Source organism: Camelina sativa, chromosome 15 (genome assembly GCF_000633955.1).
Source record: "Camelina sativa cultivar DH55 chromosome 15, Cs, whole genome shotgun sequence".
Classification (NCBI taxonomy): Eukaryota; Viridiplantae; Streptophyta; class Magnoliopsida; order Brassicales; family Brassicaceae; genus Camelina; species Camelina sativa.
The window spans coordinates 28,811,566-28,833,443 of NC_025699.1; the positions used below are offsets into that span (position 1 = coordinate 28,811,566).

General features: G+C 34.3%; 4 protein-coding genes and 1 long non-coding RNA gene across 14 annotated transcripts; 3 read left to right on the forward strand and 2 right to left on the reverse strand.

Moving 5' to 3' along the window:
* On the reverse strand, positions 654 to 4,037 carry LOC104748909 (phospholipase A2-beta-like). The gene is made up of 6 exons (XM_010470488.2): positions 4,029 to 4,037; positions 3,509 to 3,574; positions 3,372 to 3,408; positions 3,142 to 3,261; positions 2,509 to 2,713; positions 654 to 705 (listed from the first exon to the last, which is right to left on the reverse strand). The coding sequence occupies exons 1-6, from the start codon at positions 4,035 to 4,037 to the stop codon at positions 654 to 656; spliced, it is 489 nt and encodes a 162-aa protein (XP_010468790.2).
* Positions 4,256 to 7,307, forward strand: LOC104747789 (dihydroflavonol 4-reductase-like). 8 transcript variants are annotated; one of them, XR_761243.2, is made up of 7 exons: positions 4,256 to 4,489; positions 4,631 to 4,727; positions 4,834 to 4,966; positions 5,436 to 5,490; positions 5,622 to 5,770; positions 6,346 to 6,488; positions 6,926 to 7,307. XR_761243.2 is itself a non-coding variant. In XM_019237232.1 (5 exons), exons 1-5 carry the CDS (start codon positions 4,369 to 4,371, stop codon positions 5,640 to 5,642), a joined length of 345 nt encoding a protein of 114 aa, XP_019092777.1. In that variant the 5' UTR covers positions 4,263 to 4,368; the 3' UTR covers positions 5,643 to 7,307. The 8 variants fall into 8 exon arrangements, 2 of the variants coding, with proteins under 2 accessions (XP_019092777.1, XP_019092778.1); XR_761245.2 differs by having other exon boundaries at positions 4,257 to 4,489; positions 4,631 to 4,706; XR_761244.2 differs by having other exon boundaries at positions 4,257 to 4,489; positions 4,631 to 4,684; positions 6,894 to 7,307.
* On the forward strand, positions 7,661 to 9,316 carry LOC104747790. Of its 2 annotated transcripts, none has more exons than XR_761249.2 (3): positions 7,661 to 8,416; positions 8,618 to 8,712; positions 8,857 to 9,316. It is a non-coding gene; the product is annotated as an uncharacterized LOC104747790 (long non-coding RNA). The 2 variants fall into 2 exon arrangements; XR_761248.2 differs by having other exon boundaries at positions 7,661 to 8,003; positions 8,151 to 8,416; positions 8,618 to 9,316.
* On the forward strand, positions 11,757 to 15,686 carry LOC104747791 (transmembrane E3 ubiquitin-protein ligase 1). 2 transcript variants are annotated; one of them, XM_019237231.1, is made up of 13 exons: positions 11,757 to 12,412; positions 12,709 to 12,781; positions 12,886 to 13,013; positions 13,107 to 13,222; positions 13,320 to 13,380; positions 13,510 to 13,576; positions 13,654 to 13,731; positions 13,829 to 14,001; positions 14,086 to 14,145; positions 14,237 to 14,330; positions 14,525 to 14,692; positions 14,781 to 15,109; positions 15,216 to 15,686. In XM_019237231.1, exons 1-13 carry the CDS (start codon positions 12,290 to 12,292, stop codon positions 15,432 to 15,434), a joined length of 1,689 nt encoding a protein of 562 aa, XP_019092776.1. In that variant the 5' UTR covers positions 11,757 to 12,289; the 3' UTR covers positions 15,435 to 15,686. The 2 variants fall into 2 exon arrangements, with proteins under 2 accessions (XP_019092776.1, XP_010467785.1); XM_010469483.2 differs by having other exon boundaries at positions 11,758 to 12,412; positions 13,841 to 14,001; positions 15,216 to 15,664.
* LOC104747792 (mitotic checkpoint serine/threonine-protein kinase BUB1) lies at positions 15,854 to 19,151 on the reverse strand. Its single transcript, XM_010469484.2, is given in 15 exon segments — positions 15,854 to 16,189; positions 16,292 to 16,413; positions 16,503 to 16,637; positions 16,719 to 16,773; positions 16,897 to 17,054; positions 17,141 to 17,230; positions 17,307 to 17,378; positions 17,475 to 17,578; positions 17,810 to 17,897; positions 17,994 to 18,089; positions 18,229 to 18,319; positions 18,437 to 18,594; positions 18,780 to 18,839; positions 18,841 to 18,928; positions 19,047 to 19,151. Coding segments are annotated over 15 exon segments (1,581 nt in total). The 5' UTR covers positions 19,121 to 19,151; the 3' UTR covers positions 15,854 to 15,999.

The following is a 21,878-nucleotide window of genomic DNA, read 5'->3' on the forward strand; positions in this document are numbered from 1 at the left end:
CATATATTGCCATATTTCCGTTTGCCTTAATCTCCTCTCCTTGAATCCTTGTGAATCTTCTTTACTTTGCATAAACATGTCGAAGTTGCCAATTTTTGTCCGATTTCAAGAATCTTTGGCTTTTATAAACCAAAACTCTCAAATGGGATCTCCAAAACCTAATTCCGCTGTTTGGTTTGATGTAAGAGGTCATGATCTATGGATAATGTGTTAAAGACTGACATGCTGGGATGATTCTTCTTTCTTTCGTTCTTTCATTTGCGAGACATGCTTTTCTTTGCTGGGATGTTTAAGTTTCGTTTGCTTTGTTGGGATGTTTAAGATTTTAAGACATGCTTTTCTTTGTTGGGATGGTTATTTTGCGAGACATGGTATGCTCAGTTTCATTTGTTTAAGATTTCATGTTATGCAGTTTCATTTGTTTTTCGGGTTATTTGGGTTTTCTGGGTACATTTCAGGTTTTTGTGGGTACTTTGGATATGTTCGAGTAGGTACTACCTATAACTGAATATATTTTGGATACATTACAGGTTTCTTAAAGTTAATACCCAAATAACCCGATCCCGAGAAGAACCGAACCTGACCCCGACCCGAAATTATATAAACACCTGTGCGGATCCTATATTCGTAAACCCGAAAAACCTGAACCCGAATTACCCGAACCTAACCCCGACCCGAACATCCAAATGCCCAGGCCTACGCATACTGAATACACATACACCTTTAAGTACATTCAATAAAATATACAGCGTTACATATCACTAAAAAAAATTGAAACTTTTTGAACACCATTTCAAAGCAATAATAGTCACATCGTTATTACTCCCTCCGTTTCACAAAAAGTGTTATTTGAGAGAAATTTTTTTGTTTCACAAAGAGTGTCATTTTACATTTACAATGAGTGTTTTAATACTAAATTTTCTTTTTTACCTTTAAATCCAAAGCTATTTTCATTGAATTAACTTATTAAATACTTATTAAATAGAAGTAAATATGTATAATTCTAACTTTTTTAATTTGTGTGAAATGTGTTAGAATGACACTCTTTATAAAATGGAAGGAATATTTGTTTAATTTAATATGCTTTCAACTACCGTCTGTCTTATTAATTAACTATAAAATTAATTTCAAGTCAACCTCCAATCGTATTCTACCATCCAATAATCGATTATATTCAAAAATATAAATGACCGCATTAAAAAAAAGGCTCAACAATGTGACCAATTCTGATTCGTTAATCTATTTGTGAAAAGGACAACATGCAATATATAAAATAATAAAACTGATTCAAAGAAAAAAAATATTTATATGAATTAATTTGTACCCTAAATGACACAGTCAATTTAGTAATAATAAACACGTTTCATTTTAATTGCCGCTAGTACCGTTTTCTAGAATCTAGATGTTCATTTTTTAATCCGTACGTAAACCGGTGACAAGTTGTAGAGACAAGACAACCTCTTCGATATGGGTGATCCCGTCCATCTGGATCCGGTTGAGTGTTGACCATGTCGCTTGTCTTGTAAAATGTCCTTCAATGCATCGTATCTTATATATCTCGACGCTTGAAGAGTCCTAAGGCTGACCACATCCAAATTTGATGACCTCATTTTCAAGATTTCTCTTTCTGTCCACCGTCGATGCATTTCCCACTCAACAGGTCACATTATATTCGATCTGTCGAGATCGGACCAACGCTGGAAATAAAGCCACGGAGATGATATGGAGAGGATTAAGAGCTTCATAGTATCATTCTTGATCGAGAGGGTCAAAATGGAGAGTAAATGATCTGATTAACTAGAGGTTTTGTAATTAAGCAATTTTTATTCTACCGTTTTATAATTGTTTTTTTTTTAATATATATTTTTCTAGTCTACGTTTAAATAACTCTAGGGTCACTTTATGTTGCAACATGTATTCGTTTCTTTATTTTCTTACTCCTTAGTTCATCAGATATTTGATACATTATTTTCGTTTTCCTCTTTTTGATGAGTAAAAAATGTAGTCTTCTTACAGTAATTAAATTATAATGTTGATTCTCTGAACTTGCTTTGCTCCATGGTCAATTCGCATATTGTTGTGAACAAATTAAATAGATTAGAAATAGTTCTTGTTGTGTTATATTCACAAGTCCCCTAATACATATATATAGGGGATACAAAACTAGGGTTTTAGTTTTTGTGATTCCTGAACCAAAAAAAAAGTTTGATAGAGTCAAGAGATCATATCTAAAACAAAAAGAATAGAGATGAGTTTCCGATCAAGACTTGCATTGTATATAGCATAGATTCACGTGGTATGCCATGGCTTCATACATGTGTATCAAGATTTACATGCATGTTAAATCATTCAATGGTGTTTGATTTAAATCTAGTGAATTGCAATTGCAATGATTATATATATATATGTATTTTTGGACAAACAAGAGCAATTGCAATAATTAAAAGTCATCACCAATTAGTAAAAAAATTTACGAGGTACGCTTTAGTTCCAACACAAATGTGATACCTCCAAGACCAGAGTAAATATATATCGTTACATAACTGACTGAATAAGATCCCGATATCCATTCCTTGATTCACCGTAGGTATTACTACTGAATAAGGGCACTGTTTGGCGAAGCCGACCTTTTCGTCTTTGGATTGTTTTATCGAGTTGCTTAGACTGTTTACGCATAGCTGGAACTTCTTATGGCAGCTTATGTTAGTCATACCTGCAAAATTGTAAACAAATAAGCAAAAGTTTCAAGCGTAAAGCGTGTCAACATATATAGGACCACATTTTTTGCATTTATTTAAATGTGGTAAACTATAGCTTGAGAACGATGAATCAGAACAACATGGAAAATAAAGACTGATATGATAAGATCCCAAAAACAGTAGATGATTAACTTGAGATATCAGAGCCTAGATGGCCTTAAGAGATTATCATACTCGACATCCTAGCACTACTCTGGATTACACAATTTTACGTGGCAGACCAGATTGACTGCATTCTCAAATCCGAAGTCTAATCAAGTCAAGTTAATTACATTTATACTGAATCTGTACTCTCATATGTTAATTTTAGTTTATCTTCTTAAACAACAAGCAGAGGATCGGACTAATAGACATATATATAGCAACCCTGATATATATATACCTTTTGACCCAACACAATGGTCATGGACCATACAACAAGCATCAAGATCATCGCAAGGCTCTTCACCAGGACATCCAAAGTGTCCAAACCCACAATACTTGCCATATCGAATAGAAATAGCTGAAACAAAGAATATAAGAAAGTGAGTAGTTAAAGAAGCTAATTAAAACAAGGATCCCGTAAAAAAAGAAAAAACCAAATAATCAAACTTGAGAAATAAGTAATCTTACTGTCACAATTCTGTGTAGTGCAAGTTCTTGTACACTCCTGTGACACAATTGGATTCGAAAAAAGCTCTCAGAAATCAGGAGAGGCATGTGTGTATAAAGAGAAGTGAAATAATTAAACACAGAGAATCAAATCGAACCTTGCAGCGAACGACACCAACGAGGACAGTGATGAAGAAAGCCGCTGCGAAACGAATCATCACCGTCTTCGTCTCGTAGATGTTTGTGGATTTTTAGGGTAAATCGTCGTCGTTATCTTTTTCGCCAAGGTTTCTAGTTGGTCTTCCTATTTTGTCGCACATACCAATTTTTTTTATTACTTTTTTCTTCTAGAGACTCAAATAAATGTATTAAATATATATTTTTTAAAGTTTTACTAGCTGCAAAAAAATTAAAATTACAACAGTATGATTTTGATATATCAGTTTCTGAAACAAAATAAACACAAAGTATAACTCAAAAGAATATTCACTTTTCTGAATATCTGTTTTTAATTTCAGCATAAATTCATCAAATTTACATTTTTCCAATCCTTTTTTATGTTCTTTTGGTAAAAATTATAGATGAGAAAACATGTATATAATTATACTCCGTATTATTTGTTTTAATAAAATATATAATGATTTTTTTTATGACGGTATATAATAAAATTATTTATACAGTTGACATTTGCATATAAATCTCAGTTTAGTTATCAATTTATTTTTAAAATCAATACAATAAAAACACAATGTGTTGTTTTCCATCAACTTCTGTATTGAAGCAGGTGTTGATACTTCAGTAAAAATCAACAACCTATAAAATTATAACAATTAATACATGTTATTTTTTTTTTCCTTATGTGGAGAAAGCAAATGGAAAACGGGAGCGTTTAATCTACTACTCGATTTCTTTTCTTCATCGTTGTGATATTACAGAAGAAGAAAAATCAAAAACCATCTCCGTCGGTCGATTTTAAATAAGACTCTGCTCTCCTCTCGGTAGTATCGAGAGATCGAAAATGGTTGCTGTGCAGAAAGAGAAGGTTTGTGTTACCGGTGCCGGAGGTTTTCTGGGTTCGTGGGTCGTCGATCTTCTCCTCTCTAGGGATTACTTCGTCCATGGCACTGTCAGAGACCCTGGTACTCTCTACTCCTCCGAGCCTTTTCCTCTATCCCTCTTTTAAAGTTCCACCTTTTTCCACACCCATCTCTATTTGATCGGACTATTTATCCACCAATATCTGTATCTCACCTTTTCTTCTTCTTCTCTACCATAATTAGCAACGATGATGATGGATCCGACGATGGTGGATTATCACTTACAGCTTCGTAGTGGTTCGTCTCAGCTCAGTTTGATGTATCACTGGTTTCGATTTTGGTTAAATTTTGTCTTCTCGGTTTGAATTTTGCTTACTGTTGGGTTAATATTGGTTGTTTCTGTTGGGTTGAAATTGATTGTTTCTTTTGTTTCATGATGAATTTAGGTTACAATTTCTTCTAACTCGCAATTTGGTTTTGTGAAGCTGGTCCGAAAACAGTGGTATGGATATTAACTCGGCGATTGAGTAAGTACGGTGGAGCAATTCTCTGCCTTTGTCACAATAGGACATCGTCGAGGTTCGCATCAGCTCTATTTTATCCATCACTGGTTTTGATTTCAATTCAATTTGTGGTCCATTCCTTTTTCCTTGCCGTGTTCAACACTTTCTTATGCTTTTAGACTTCAAAACATACACTTTACAAGTTAACATATATAAAGATAGATATTAAACATTGGTGTCTACATCTTCTCTTAAGCATTTACTTTCTTATGAAACCCTTTTAGTTGAATTAAGATTCTGATTACATCATTTCTGTGTAGGTTTTGCAGTGGCAGTATACATTATTGCTCTGTATTTACTATGTTCCTTTGAGTCTAATGTTGCAGAATATCCTTTTAGCTCATATGCGTCCTCAATCTTGTTTATGTTTGAATGTCTCTGCTGCTGCACAACTTTCACGTCTCTCTCACTTGTCTGCTGCTGCAAAATTTTCATTATACCTTACTGCTCTAACTGTTTCTTCTATGATACTTTTCTCATCGCAGTGGCCAAGTATCCGGGATGATGGATTTCTTCTTTCTTTTTTTTTTGCGTTTCCAGGTAACATAATTATATTACTACTCTCTTCTTTTCCTTCTTCTTCTTCTTCTTATTCTTCTTCTACCTCCTCGTCCTAATTCTCGCTTATTAATTTAACTCCCCTTCTGATTACAAACTTGATTGCTTTTTAGGTAGTGCTTTTGTGGGCTTAGATAGTGCTTTCCAGGTATGATTACTTTATAACAGTGATTTGTGCATAGGTTGTATGAGCTTTGATGATAAAGCTAAGTCGAATCTAGCTGTACTCATGTCTGTGCTTCTGCAAATTTCATAGTCAAAGGTAAATTCAATAAAACCAATACAATCTTTTTTTTTTTTTTGAAAGATAAAATTCTTTTATTGATGAAGTTGTTGTTAGTACCAAGAAGCTTGTGAAAGCCACTAAGAAATAAATCGACAAGTGGATAAAATGATGGAACATTAGGAAAATTTTAGCTTGTTGCATTGCAGCTGCCAAGTAATGTTAGTGTTGTTTCTATGTTCTTTAAATCAAGAATGTAGGGGGATAGGTATAACGTTCATATCTGATATCCCTCAAGAATCTGTGTCATAGTAGGTTTTAGCTTCTCAAGATTGTTATGCTCGGTTGCTTGTAGCCCTTGTCCTAGGCCTTAGATAACTTGGATTTAGTTTTACGCTGCTTTTAAATTCCAGAGTCGTACATTATCTGGTAAAAGTTAAAACATATTCACCTTCTTGGTTAGATTGGGTGTTAATAAATACACAGTTTGCTTTATAGTCCACTTTTTGTGCTCATATGTTTATGTCTACTACACAGTCTAATTAAGTCTATATGTCTGGAGGCATTTCTGAATTTATTTTTGAATGATCATCTCTTTGTTTGTGCTGTTTTAGATCGGTTGTTGTATGGAGACTATATGCGCTGGCTTTGTTACTAAATTCTCCGGTGATTTGAATTGACACGTCGTTGTTGTGTGGGTTTAAGAGATGGATTTGGTTACCGGCCAAAACAAATATTTTCTTGTTAGATACACATGGTACACTTTTAAACTTACCTCTTCCAGCTTTTGTTCTCTCTCCGTGCTAATAACTTTGTGCATAAGGTTGACTGGTCGAGTCAAAAAGCTTAAGGAACATCATGTTACTGATATGTGGCTGAGATACTTTATTGTGATGCATGAAAGATATTCACTTAAATGAAAAAGCTGATGTGTTATGCTTATGAGATCATAATGTTTGGATCGGTTGGCAATGTCGTCATCTCTATGTTTATTTCATCTTAGTTAGACGAGAACTTTCAGTAGATTCAACGAAGTACAGTGGTATGAATGTCACATGAGTGTTTCTTCTTTCACTGATTTCTGCTAAGTCTATATGCATTAGTTTTGGTATATTCTTAGATTTTTTACGGACTCTTCGAATAATTTTTTTTGTTTTTGAAGGTTGGGCGACTGATAAATATTATGTTTGACAGAAATATGGATTCTCATGGTATGAGTAAGAGAGATAGACGTGGAAGGCAGAAGAATTGGAGAAACAAATCCAATTATAGGCCTGAGTCTGAGTTTTACACTTCTGACTCTTATGGTTTTGATGATTTGTTGTTTCCCATGAGTCCCAGGAGGTGGAAAGGCAGCAGAAGCTGTCGGACCCAATGCCACACCTCAAATGATGATTTCACTTACAGTGATGATGGACGGACTGGAAGAGTAAAAAGAAAATTTCATTTAAAGGATTTTTCTGAGAAAAAACTCTAAGGAGTATAATGTAGCTCTTTTGGCATTTGATTACCAGAGTGTTCATCTCCTGTTAAATAGTCTAATACTGTACTAATATTATCAAATACATACTTCTCAGCTCTTTTGGCCAAAATAATTACAAAACAACAAAACTAAAAACAAGGATCTCCAATACATCCTAAAATATAAAAACAACATTATATTATACAATTCCATTACCAAAAGGAATAATAATAATAATAAAAAGACATTAAAAAAAACAAAACAGAATTCAGATTACAAACAACATTAATCAGAATAGTTATAACAAAACTATCCTAGTCAATACTATAAAAACAGAATGCGTTTATCTCCAGGCTTGACACCTCAGCCTCAACTTTCAACCTTGTATTGACACATCGGTTAAAATCATTTGCCAATAAAATTATAACAAATAATACAGATCAGCTTTTTCTTTGTGTAGGTGGACACAACAAAACCTAAAACCAAAGAGAGAGCTTTTAATCCCACTGCAATAACCAAAATCAAAATTCTCCTTCTAATCTGTTCACGATACTTTTCCAATCCGATTTGTGTGACTTGCGAACATTTTTCCCGATTTTTCAATCGATTACTCCTCTCACTCAATTTTGGATTTGAAAAATTGGAATCGCTAAGTTTGTTGCTACGTTTTGGTTCCTGTACATCACTGTTTTGACAGTTATGGGTGTGAAGAGGTCACCGAGCATGTGTGCTTCCATCGGGATTCTAAGGATCGCTTGGCCTTTCGGTGGTATGATCTTCGTTCTCATTTCTACACCGCTGGTATCTTCGGTAAGTCTAATCACCTTCTCAATCTTATGATTTCACTCTCTGATTTTGAATTTCTTCAGATTCTTCGTACATCCTATCTTTAGCCAGGAACAAATTAGTGTTTACAAATGTATAAGTCGGTATGATTCAATGTTAGTTTCACGGTAGGGATGGAGACTTCAAATTTTGTTTCTATTGGAAGTCTGATTTTGGGATGAACTTTTGTTGGGCATAAGCCGATGAAAAATCGAGTACCAGAAAAATGTTGAAATCGATTGTGCGAAGAAACGACGCGGTCACTCGGATTCATTAGTGGTTAGTCATTTGCATACAAGATACATAGTTGATATGAGATCCATGGACTCCACAGTTTCAAAATTCAATCGTCTTCGGGATGAACAACTATACTTAAAGCTCCTTCACCTTGTCGATGCGTAAGTTTCACTTCTTAGTAGATTTGTTTTTCATAATGGTTTAGAAGAAAAGATTTTGAAAAAACACGTGAAATGGATGTGTTTTTGTACTGCTCCTAAGTCCGTTGATGTCTACCTCAAGCTTCTTGTCAAGGAGACCAAATGGCTTGTTCTAATCTTTTTATGCTTATGTTTTTCTGTTTGTTGGCTGAATGGTTGCAGGTAAGCTCATGGCAGTTGGTGAGATTTCGACAGTTGGAAGATGGTGTTAGATAGTGCTTTCAACTAATGGAAGATGGTGTTATATAGTGTTTGAGGTTGCATGTAATTTCAGATTTCGTTAATAAAATCTGATATTAGTTTTAGCAGATTTTTGAGTCATGTGTTAGTGTTTTTCCACCATTGTTTATTATGACTATGGTTCTTATATCTTCTGAACATATGCCTCATGATATTCTCAGAAACATGGAGAGAAGAAAAGGAAAGAAGAAGAAAAGAAAGAGAAAGTAGAAGCTGAATAAAAAGCCGTTAGAATAAGACGCAACAGTGTATTTTATTTGGAAAGAACGAAATCTCTGTGTGCATTCCTCTTCCTTTACTTCATCGGCCCAGATTATCAAGATGGTAATCAGAGCTCGGATCAACTCTCTTGGGATGTCTACTCGTCCCACGCAATCATGGCGCCCCCCTCTCCTCCATACTTGGTTTGAAGTGTTCCAACCAGAGTATTAGCTCTATTTCACCTCCTTGTATTATTATATTACTTCCTTCTTTCTGTTCGGTTGTATTCGCAGGGTCTGCTGTTTTCTTGTTCGGTTAGGATGGTGTTCGACCAATCCTTTGCTTTTTTGGGCCTATGGTTATGTTGGACTTTTAAAGCCTTGTAAGCTAAATTTTAATTAATTAAAACAATATTAAAAGAAAAAAGAACATTCCAAAAAAAAAAGTCTCACAATGAGCTAATGGAGATGAAAGAGAGACTGGAAAAAATCGAAGAGACAATAATAGAGATTGTTTTAAAATCAGAGACACCTTCAGGCCTTCAGGAAATGCTCCAACCAAAACCTTCAAAGATTATTCTCTACTTAACAACTCATTTTATGAAGATTAGTTATTTTAATGCATGTAATCTAGATTATGTATGTTATGTGTAATGAATGTTTTTGATAATTTATACAATAAAGAAATTATATATAATTCCAATTAATTTGAATTTGCAAAATCAGGGTTAAAATATATGAATTATATATATATATTTAGATTAAATTTATATAGTGAAAAGAAAATGCTAAAAGACTACTTATACACTGAAAGAAAACAAAAACTACAAAAATAATTTCGCTAACAACAAAAAAAACTATATAAAATTTAGGTGATTAAATTTTTATAAACTACAAAAGTAATACACCATAAAATCAACCTACACTAATATATCTCCAACAAAAAATAAATAAAATAAAATAAAATTTGAAATTAACGTTGATACTGATTTTATATATAAAAATACCAACTAATGACAAATTGAACAATATTTAAGTTCCACAATTGAAGATTTTATATTATAGTTTATAATCAGTGAAAACTAATCAACCATCTACAACTTAAAAATTACTTTGACAATTAACCTAATCCATATGCTATTCAACATAAATATAATAATATTAAAATAATACACAAAACCAAACTAAAGTAAAAATATGTCTATGTAATTTGACAATTAATAACTTTTCTAACAATAAAAAAACACTATATAAAAGCTATGTGATTAAATTTGTAAAAACTACAAAAAAGTACACCACAAATTCAAACTACGCTAATATATCATATAGCGAGATATATTTTTTGGATAATTTTTTTTAGTAGAAATATAATATGTAATAAATCATATTGTTTAAAATCATTATTACATCAAACAAATGTTTGCCAAGCATTTTTGAAGAAATTGTTTGGCATCAAGTGGCATTTTGACATCAAACCAATGTGTGCTTAGCATTTTTGATTAAGTTGTTTGGCATCAAGTGACATTTTGAGGGAACACCATGTCTTATATGATTGTAGAGCAATTATTTGTCTAAACCAAAATTTGTTAAGCGAAATATTATGTACCAAAGTCATCGTATATAAACTAAAATTACAATCAAGATAAAAAAAAATCGGTTTCACTTTGACTACCATATAGTTTATGTGAACCGAACCAAACATTTCAAAAGGAAAAAAAAAAAAACAAATCATTTTAAACCTAACTACTTAATCGGTTCAATTCAGAACCGACCGAAACATATGATGGGGCATATACCTCTAACTGGGTCATAATCCACTAACTAACTCAAATTTGGTTAATGACTCTGTCTCAACGTGAGTTTTAGCTCATGCTCCCGTTGATTCTCGCCGTCCGTATCTTGATTCTCACCAAAAGAAAAAAAAAATCCAAGGATGACATCTTTTAGGTAATACCCTGCATTCATACCATAGTGAAATTACTTGTTGTTTTCGATTTTGTTTATTACTCTAGCCAAAAATTAATGGGCATGTAGTCCTCAAGTCTAACTTCCATATGTTTAATAAGTAAGGGCCCAACATATCTACTGCTAATAAGGAAATGGAATATCAAAAGGACATTCACTATCAAAATCAAGAGTGGTATTTAATCAATAAATCGAGAATAATCAATGAAAGAGTTTGTGTTCCAGTAAATAACTTAGATTTTTTAAAATGAACTGCTCAAGCCAGAATGAACAATGGTGGAGAAACACTAACACATGACTCAAATTTCTACAAAAACTAATATCAGTTTTAATAAAGAAACCTAAAATTACCTGCAACCTCAAACACTATATAACACCATCTTTCATCTCTTGAAAGCTCACCAACTGCCATGAGCTTACCTGCAACCTCACCCAAAAATAATAAAGCTTCCAAATCTATCACAATAAAACCAAACTAAAGTAAAAATATATCTATGTAATTTGACAATTAATAACTTTTCTAACAATAAAAAAACACTATATAAAAGTTATGTGATTAAATTTGTAAAAACTACAAAAAAGTACACCACAAATTCAAACTACGCTAATATATCTTCCACGCAAAAAATAAAGAAAATAAAACAAAACATACATTAGGGTTAATAAGACTATTTATACAATTAATTCTGCTAAAATTAAATGTAAACATTTATAAGCTATCCTAGATTTGACTTTAAGATTTCTATTTTTAGTTTGTTAGTGCATTTTGTATCTTATCATTGTATAAACCATAGTTTTTACAATTAATCCAATTCAAAACAAAAAAAATCATATTTTCAATAATTCAGTATATCTAAAAAATAGTTACAAAAAGTATCACGCGCGGCTCTAACCTAGTTATTATAATGTTTTGGGGGACTTGAGAAAAAAAGAGAGAGAGAGAGAGCAATTCTTCTGCAGAGAGATCATCCATCTTCAAAGAGTGAAACTTTTTACAAAGGAAACTCCTTTCCATCTTTTTCTTCTCTCCAAACATAAAAAGTTTTCAACTTTCATTTCACCCAAAAACGAGGAATCGATACAGAGAGAATCTACTCAATAGGAAAGAACCACCATTATTTCAAAGTCAATTTGCTGTTCTATGATGATTGATTGATTGATACCACAAGTTAGCAGAACAATTGCAAGAGTTTGTTTCTCTGTCATAATCTCTTCTAGTTGTGGTGTTTGGTGCAGACGACGACAATATATAATCTTTGTATTGGGCAGTTTGTTTGTTGGGCTCTCACTTTCTCTCTCTGTTCAGCCGATTTGATTCTTCGTTTCTTTGTTGTTTGACTTCACTTGAAGCAACCTCCCTTCTTTTTATTGATCTCTTCCTTTTTATGTCTTTGATGAATCGTCGGCATTGTGATTTTGGGGTTGTGATATGAGGAAGCTTGGGGTTTGGGGATTAGGGTTCCTCTGCTTTTCGATTTGGTTTGCCGTTTTGCTGCAACAAGCTCATGGACTGAGACCCATTAGGGAGACAGCTCGATCCTGGGGCGATGAGGTTTGTGTTGATTTGATTGATGATTCCATTTGCTTTTCAATGTTCCTTGATTTTGTATCCGTGATTCATTTTCTGTTCAATGTGCTCGTTGACTTGATTACCTTATTTATGGAGAGACTAGAGAGAGAGAGAGAGAGAGAGAGAGAGAGAGAGAGAAGAGCTGTTGCAATAGGTGAACTTATGATAGCTCAGAATCTAGGATGGGAAATAAGACTGCAGTTTTAGGAAATTGTGTATTTGAGGCTGAGACTGGAAGGGTTTCAAGGCTGAGAGATTGTTTTTGTGATCTTTTGCAGTGGCTCTTTGGCAAAAAAGAAAAAGGCGGAGCAGGACCTTTTTCTGCTTGGAATATAACAGGAACATATAGAGGTTTTTTGTGACATTTGCATCCTTCATTTTGCTTCTGCGTCATATTCTATGCTGATGGATGGATGATGTTGAAGCTCATTGATTTTCCGTGATGTCTGTTTCAGGCACCTGGAAGTTTCTAGATACTGTAAATAGCTCTTCAAAGTTCCCAGATTTCAGAAAAGAAAGCGGTAACTCTGTCATTGAATTAGTCACAAGTCCAACAAAAATAACTGGTGTACATTATGTTCAGGTCAATAGCTCTTTATTTATAGTCTGCTTATCTTAAAAAAAAAAAGAACTTTGCAAAATCAGAACTTGGTTGTTAACTTTTATTGCGGAACAGGGTGCAGTTGTTTTCCATGATGTGTTTGACAATGAACACAATGTGGGTGGTGCCCAAATTAAAGTGGAAGGTGTATATATTTGGCCCTTTAGACAGCTCCGTCTTGTTGCTAACAGGTATACCTAAGATTATTGATTTACTTATTGCTTTTTAAAGATCCAGTATTGGGAGGGTTCTCTAGTTAAGTTCTGTAAGTGTTTAATGATTCATCAGCGGAAAGAAGGGTGATTCAGGACTAGAAGACGATTATCTTCTCTCCAACCCCTATCACCTGGTAATTCATGATGTGATCCACTTTGCGGCAAGATTATGGATCGTTTTTTCTGATTCTTCGTTACCTTTATTCGATGCGTTAAAACGTTTGGAGAGCTTATTAGAGTCAACTTTCCTTCTGTCTGGACAGCTTGGAATTTTTTCCTCCCAAGTGTTTCAAGAATCTCCAAGAGACAGAATATTGAAAAAGAAAACTTGTGAGTAGGATCTGGATTTGTTTCCATATATGTTACACTTGTGCTACATTTGACCTTCATTTGTGTTGTATTCACAGCTCCAATATATGAGATGGAGAAGCACTGCAATATCGAAATAGCAGCTCAAATTTCCCAAACCGTTTCTAGTGAAAACAGTATGTATGCCTTCTTTTGTCTTCTAACATTTGAGGTTGAAGTGATGATGCTAGCTCAGTTCTTGCCTTCTTAGTTTAATTTAGTCTTGACTTTTACTTATTTTGGTAGATGGGGGGGACAAAGATCATTATCATATCGACGGATTGATGGAAAGTCCTGCAGTAGATGATGACAAAGATTGTTTTTCTCCCTTGTCGCTGAATGCGACCTCCGTAAACGTTGAAGTCTATTATAACAAAGCTGTGAACTATACATTGATGGTCACTTTTGTATCCTTTGTTCTAACCTCTTTCCATTCCATTATAACATGGACACACTTTTTAGCGAATTCCTTAACTTGTTATTGTACTTAGGTCTCGTTCCTACAGGTTCTTTTGTTGATCCGACAAATGGAGCACAGTAACACACAATCCGTAAGATTCTTGCTTTTTTGTTAATCTGATTTGTTTTTTTAGAAGAGACTGGATGCTAACTTTGGAATAACTCTTCTTGTATGTATGCAAGGGTGCTGCAAAGGTCTCTATAGTAATGATCGGGCAACAAGCCATCATGGATTCTTATTTATGCCTTTTACATCTCACAGCTGGGATTTTAGTTGGTATGTATTTTTAAAAATAATCTCACACTTGTGTTTCCTCTTTGTATAGTATAGATGGTAATCTTCATAGCATTTCATAGTCTGTGTAAGCAAATTTGTGGGTTTTCACAGGAAAGATTGAGAAATGCTCATTCTTGAGTCTTGACCATGTCATGTCATGCTTTTCTGAACCACTCCATTTTATTCTTATGCAGAATCCCTTTTTAACGCTTTTGCAACGGCTGCGTTCTTCAAATTTGTAGTGTTTTCGATATTTGAGATGAGATATCTTCTGTCCATATGGAAAGCAACCCGGCCTTCAACCAGTGGTGAGGGCTGGGAAACAATGAGGCGTGAGCTCTCCTTTCTGTACAGCCGTTTCTGTGAGTATTTGATTTCTTTTGTGTTTGTTCATCAAAGTAAAGGCTCACAGATGTTTGATGTATCTCTCATCGTAATGATTCTCAACAGATGGAATCCTTCTTGGAGGCATATTGGTAATGTACGAGTTCCACAACTACATGCGGCCGATCCTCCTACTCATGTATTCATTTTGGATTCCCCAGATAGTTGCAAATGTTGTTCGTGATTCTCGAAAGTCTCTGCACCCTTATTATATCATGGGGATGACTGTTACACGACTTGCTATACCCTTGTATGTTTTTGGATGCCCGAAGAACTTCATGCGTGTAGGGCCCAGCAAGGCCTGGTGTGTAGGCCTGTGCGCATTCGTTGGGTCTCAAGCTGCTCTTCTTCTTCTTCAGCATTATTTCGGGTCTCGTTGCTTTGTCCCTCGGAAGGTTTGTTGGTTCTTCTGATGCCTTCTTTTTTAGATCGATAGTAAAATAAATTGCCTAGAGTTGTCTTTACAGGCAAGAGTTGATGTGTTTACTTCTGATTTGGCAGATGCTACCTGAGAAATACAGCTACTACAGAAGATTCGATCATGATGTAAACCGAAGCAGGGACTGCGTAATCTGCATGGCCACGATTGATCTCAGACAACGTATTAATGATTGCATGGTAACGCCGTGCGAGCATATATTCCACTCGGGATGCTTACAGAGATGGATGGATATAAAGATGGAGTGCCCAACATGTCGTCGCCCACTTCCTCCAGCTTAAGCTTCGGTTCCCTAAGAATTGGCTATTATTAACGAACTGCACCCACATTAGTTGTAGGTACAAGCTGCTCGAATATTGATGTTCCAGGCTTTGGCTCCTTGTTTGGTTTCAGACAGGCCTTGGAAAGATATTAGATGAAATCAGAGCATAGATAGAATCTGGCTGAGTAGACATTTGTATGAATTGTGTAATAAGTCTCTTTAATCATTTGGTCATTCTTTCAACATAAATAGAGATTATTTTTGACTCAAACTTTCTAGCAACGCCAGAGTCTATCTTCTTTAACACTAGCAGACGACTATAATCAACAAGTCAAGAATGACTCTAAAACTTACATCCCTTGGATGTTTTCTTAAATCCCCCATCACTTGCACTTGAAACTTAATTTACTCCTTAATAAATCACCCCAGACTATTTTAGAATACAAAGTAGGAAATATAGATGTGTTAGATAGATACATTCAATAATTTGAGAGGCAAACAAAGTCTCTGAATGTTTCTTTCTTTCTTTCTCACTAACAGACTACCCACTATACAGAGACTCTTTAATTACTGCGTGAAGATGATTACGAAGAGCATAAAGAGACACGTTGTTTGGAGAGTAACTCGTTGAGCTTCTTCATGAGCTTAGGATCCGCGCATATATACTCTTCCATTGACTTTCTCAGATTCCTCAGTGTCTCTGTGTCATCTTCACATGTCTCTCTGTTGAGCAGCTTCGTGAACAGTTCCTTCCACATATCCACGTTCCAGTATCTGAGCAAACAACTTAGTGAACTGAATACCAAATCTTTATACCACAGTAATGTTTTTTTTATCTGAAAGACAAAATAAGCAATGTTCTTTGATTTTTGAGACCTTTTAAATGAAGTTCTTGGCAGATTAATGTGGCCACCGTCCAGCGATTGTTTCTTATCGATCTTTATGTAGGTGTTGTGCAGCATCAAGTGGACGATTGCACAGAGTCCATAAGTGTCCACCTATATAACACATGAGACCTCGAATGGTTTAAAGTCTAATCACGCAAAGACATAATTCTTGCTGAAACAGTGTGATTTAAAAGACTTGCCTGGAACTTCCAAGGTTTTTTCTCCTTCATCTCCATGCAACGGAAGCCTGAGGTACGACAATCTCCTGTAAACTCAGTGGTTCTAGGAAACAGTCTCAAGTCTATTCCTCTACCCCAGTCAACAAGACAGAGACCCTGAGACAGAAATGATAAATTGGATCAGATTCTGGACATAACGCACAAAAATCAAAACTAGTGGTCGCATAAGGGATATACCTGATTGCTCGAAGAACCTGTTTTCTCATGGAAGTCTGTCTCAGTTAGGTTTTCTCTGCAAGTAATTCGTGAGGTATCTCAGTCTCTGCCACGATCGTAAACATACAAGTACATGGCTTCATGATCAAAAAGTCTAATCTACAATCTAATCAGCACTATTGGAACGGAATAAGCTTACGTAGGATATCGGATCAGCAGATTGTCTGGCTTGAAATCACCATGAATGATTCCAACACTGTGCAAAGTTTCTAGCATGTACAGCATTTCTATTGTGTAATACATGCACAAAACTTCTTCCATGGACTTGCCAACAACGAGATATGAGTTTATGACATCCTTAAACCACAAAAAGAAGGTAAATTAAACAGGGAATTATGTTTCCGTTTTGTATATTCAGTCCGTAAGAGTCCACAGAAACCTACGTGGAGTGTCCCATGTGATAGATAATCGCAGACAAGTATACTGTAGTCCGAATACACTTGCACTCTCTGAGCCAATCCAAAACTTGATCTCTAAAACATAGTATGAGAGCAATTAGTACGGTGTGAAACACCTGTGACCTGGTAATATTAATGGAAAAGGACATACTTGGCTCTCTGGGATCCTGCAATCAAGTTGGCGATACATGTGAAATTCCCAAGGAAAAGGTGGCTTTTGTACCTGTGAGAAAGTAGTATATGCAATATGTGATGTGAGCTATCTGCCAATTGTTCCATTTTGCATCATACTGTATTTGAAAAAACTTGAAGGGTCTACCTTCAGAGCAACTACTTCATCAGGATTGCTGTCAATGTATGCTTTGAACACTTGAGCAAAAGAACCTTTACCAGCACAGCCCTTGATCTGGTACTTCCTTCCACCTAGCAAACAGAAAGAGACCAATGTATTCAAGTCATATATTGTTACATTTCTTTTGTCACAGAGAAGAAATATTGTCCCAGGTCAGAACAAAGCGGGAATCAATTCCTATTACACAAATGAAATACATGCTCAGCCCTTTTCTAATATGAAACAATGCATCTTTAACATTGAAAGAAAACATTATTTATCCTGCAAAGGTGATAGACTAGATTGGTATGACAAGAGTATACCTATGTCAATGATATTGTTTCTGGAATAATTCTTCAAAGAAGACAGGTTGGCTTTTCCGGGGAAAACTTTGTTGCTTGCATGGTACCCCTGATGCAAAAACATAAAGAAATACACTCAGCGGAGACGCCTCCCTATAAAAGTGAAAATCATGTAAATAATATCATAAGTTTCCATTTTCCTTACATCATATTTCACAAGCTGGGGTTTTATCTTGTGAATTAAGCTGTCCACAGTGGAGGTTTCCCATGGATTTACAAAAGCCGTCTCCAAGTCAGTGGCCTGGTCATCATCATCATCATCATCAATTTGCCAGAAAGAAAAGGTAAGATACATAAAAGAGAACTCCGTTTAATTCTCAACTAAAAGCTAACAAAGTGCAGCAGAGAAACCAAATGTTACTAGTTAATGTTAAACAAACCTTTACAAGGGAAGGTGCTTTGGTCCTCTTAGAGATTCTTTGTAAGAACAAAGAGTGAGCCTCTTTTAACCTGTCAAATGGTTCAGCTTTCCTACAATTTCTCCAAAAGACAGATAGCAGAAATGAGCAACAGATCAGCACAAAGACACGAAACTATAAAAAAAAAAAAAACAAGAGGAAGAGGCCACAAGAAGAAGGAGAAAGAGACCTTGAAAGACCAGTTTGATAAACCGAATTCGCTCTTCGCCATAATCCTTTGACCTCAAGAAAAATAGCATACCATTCATAGAGCAACGCATGCCCTGTGCATATCTCCTTCTCTTCAACTTCTCTATAAACACTCTCGAAATCTTCACATCCCTCAAGCTTTAAAAACCAACCAACCAACCAACCAAAATTGAAGTAAAAATTCAACCAATTAGTGCGATTCGGGGATATTAAGTAACAATCCCATTATCCCAAACCCTAAGTATGCGAAATCAAAAAACAAAAACAAAAACAAATTCGAAGAAAAGCTCAAACAATTTGGGTTTTAATAGTAAATTAATTACGTAGAGGAACCAGATCTTGAGGAATCTGAGGTCGTTTCGGTACCGAGCATCTTGCTTAACAAGTTGAGATACAATCATGGAGAAGCTCATCGAGATCTTCTCCGGAAGTTTTACCAGAGTAGAGATCCTCCGTCGCCTTTTTAATCTTCCTGTGAAAACAAACCCCAAAACAACACACAACATCCCAAAAGTTAATCAGAAACCCTTTTTGACACATAATTTCACAATTGATTAGATGAGAAGCAGAGAGGTGAAGTAGTATTTTACAAAACCCACGGGAAGAGCGGGTCGTCGTCGGCGGTGTTGGATTCACCGGCGGTGTCTCTGTAACCAATTGTCATTTTTTGCAGTCGTAGAGAAAGAGAGAGAGAGAGAGAGAGAGAGAGAGAGAGAGAGAGAGAGAGAGAGAGAGAAGAGGGAGTGAAGCTTTTTCAAAAATCAGTTTCGAAATTCAAAATTTGTTTTTGTTGGATCGATTCTATATAGCCCAATAGTGTAAATGGGCCTCTGTGTTGTTGTGTGTTATATTGGCCCGTGTATCAATCAAGTGAGACACAAATGAGTAATCCCGACCCACGCGCTGCATGTCTTTTTCATTTTTATGCAAAAAAAAAAAAACCCAAATCGGAGGGTAGGGATGTTAAGAATGGGTTTTTACCCGATGGGTACTCGGGACCCATGAAAAATAAGAAACCCGAAGATCTGATTTTTATGTTAAAATTTCATGGGTTTTAAATGGTTCGGGTACCCAATTTAGAGAGTCTTATTTGGGTTTATCTTATTGGGTTATGGGTACCCATGAGATTTAAAAAAAAAAAATCATATGTGATAAACGATGTCGTTTCTCTTCTTTTAGGGGGGTGTATTCAACTTGAATTTTTAAGTGATTTGTGTGAAACTTATAAATACTATGTTATTCAATCATGTATTTTAAAAAGTCTATTAAAATCCACTGTTATTGAACTGATGATTTAAAAATCTACTTTAAAATCCACGGTTATTCAAAATAGTTTGTGGATTTGGATTTTAATGATTTTTGAGAGTCTGGAGGATTTAGGTGGGATTTGTTTAGTTAAAAATAGAGAAATCCAAATCTCATGGTTTTAGGTGGGATTTGAAAGAATTTTACAATAAATCATATCAACTTCCCTAAAATCATTCAAAATTCCAAATTTTCTAAATTCCATCAAACTTTCTAAAATCATGGTTTCAATACACCCCCCTTAGTCGACACTCGATAGTTAACTCAATCCTAAAACAAAGGGGGGTGTATTCAACTTGACATTTTAAGTGATTTGTGTGAAATTTACAAATTCTATGTTATTCAATCATGGATTTTAAAAAGTCTATTAAAATCCACTGTTATTGAATTGATTATTTAAAAATCTACTTTAAAATCCATTAAAATCATTTGTTATTGAACTGATGATTTAAAAATCTACTTTAAAATCCACTGTTATTCAAAACAGTTTTGTGGATTAGGATTTTAATAACTTTTAGGATTCTGGAGGATTTTGGAGGATTTGTTTAGTTAAAAATACAGAAATCCAAATCTCATGGTTTTAGGTGGGATTTGAAAGAATTTTACAGAAAATCATATGAACTTCCCTAAAATCTATCAAAATTCTAAATTTTCTAAATCCCATCAAATTCTCTAAAATCATGGTTTGAATACACCCCCCTAAAATTCCAAAATCGATTCAATGTCTCCGCCACCGTAAGTCTCTCTCAGCCACCGTAAGAAAGCTTCTTCTTCTGGGTTATACTTCTGTGTCTCCACTGGTAAGAAAGCTTCTTCTTCTTCTTTGCGTTATACTTTTGTGTTCTTCTTGTTTGAACACATAATTAGGCTTGATCTCTGATTGTTTCTCTCTGTCTCTTTCAAACAGATTTACCCATGAATACTCCCAAACATATAAGATTTTTTTTTTATTTTTATTTTTTATTTTGTCATACACATAATTATCTCCACATAATTTAATTATCTCCACCATCAGTGTAGTATTACATCATTTATTTTATATGTTTGGTAATTCACATTAGCTATATGCATTCTAAACATAATTAAATTAAATTATTTTGGTAACATTATCTCCACTATGTTAATGGTTGACTAATCAATTAACACACTTAGATGTGAATTACCTACATAAATAACATATAAGTAATTTGTTATGAACAATTTGTTTTAATTTTTATTCTTTATATATATATAGAGAGTTATATTAGAATATGTAGTTTGGTGATTTATAAGTTATATACTCCCTCCGTTTCAAAATATAGGATGTTTTAAGCAAAACACGCAGATTAAGAAGACTTTACTTTTAATAAGTTTAACCAATCAGAAACAATAATGCATAATATAAACTACTAAACTAATCTAAAAGTTGCATTGAAATTTGAAAACATCCTATATTATGAAACAACAAACTTCTCTAAAACATCCTATATTTTGAAACGGAGGGCGTATTAATCTTTCTAATTTCAAACATCTTAATTGTACAATTAACTCATTGCACTAACTATACTGTTCTTATATAACAAAACAAAATGCATTACACAATCAGATCAAATTAGTTTTGTAACTTACTCTCAAAATTGTACATGACCTACACATTTGTTATCAACAATTTCCCTATAAATAGCAAACACCTACTAATCACCATCATATAACAAATCTCTCATAAAAATTAAAATTCTATATATAACATCATTTCTCAATATAACTAATGGTGTTTCAAATATTTTTTGTATATCACTTTTGAAGATTTGAAAGCAAATGTTGGTTTTAGTTTGTATAGATTTCATGTTAGTATGTTTATAAGAAGTTCAAGTGATTGCATGTCCCTTCTTTTTACATGTGTATTATTTCTTAATTCTAAATACATTTTTTTTCTTTAATTGAATTTAATCATATCATTACTAAAGAAAATAAATATCAAATTTAACATTATAGTACAAAAAGATAAAGATGTATTGACTTATTAAATCATACATAATGGATTGAAAAACTTTATCATGATAAATGTTTTTACTAATTGTTAAAGCGCGCATTAATTAAACCGTATGTAACTCCACATACAACTCTTCTATTCATGA

Bases quoted from the DNA above. Each gene is read 5' to 3' on its own strand.
- LOC104747791 (XM_019237231.1), top strand. From the start codon at position 12,290: ATGAGGAAGCTTGGGGTTTGGGGATTAGGGTTCCTCTGCTTTTCGATT. The intron at 13,223-13,319 runs GTATACCTAAGA...ATGATTCATCAG, and splicing joins CTCCGTCTTGTTGCTAACAG to CGGAAAGAAGGGTGATTCAG. The intron at 13,381-13,509 runs GTAATTCATGAT...CTGTCTGGACAG, and splicing joins TCTCCAACCCCTATCACCTG to CTTGGAATTTTTTCCTCCCA.
- LOC104748909 (XM_010470488.2), bottom strand. The intron at 2,714-3,141 runs GTATATATATAT...ACAATTTTGCAG, and splicing joins CCATTGTGTTGGGTCAAAAG to GTATGACTAACATAAGCTGC. The intron at 706-2,508 runs GTATCACATTTG...ATGTGTATTCAG, and splicing joins TATTTACTCTGGTCTTGGAG to TATGCGTAGGCCTGGGCATT.
- LOC104747789 (XM_019237232.1), top strand. From the start codon at position 4,369: ATGGTTGCTGTGCAGAAAGAGAAGGTTTGTGTTACCGGTGCCGGAGGT. The intron at 4,490-4,630 runs GTACTCTCTACT...TACCATAATTAG, and splicing joins TGGCACTGTCAGAGACCCTG to CAACGATGATGATGGATCCG. The intron at 5,491-5,621 runs GTAACATAATTA...ATTGCTTTTTAG, and splicing joins TTTTTTTTTTGCGTTTCCAG to GTAGTGCTTTTGTGGGCTTA.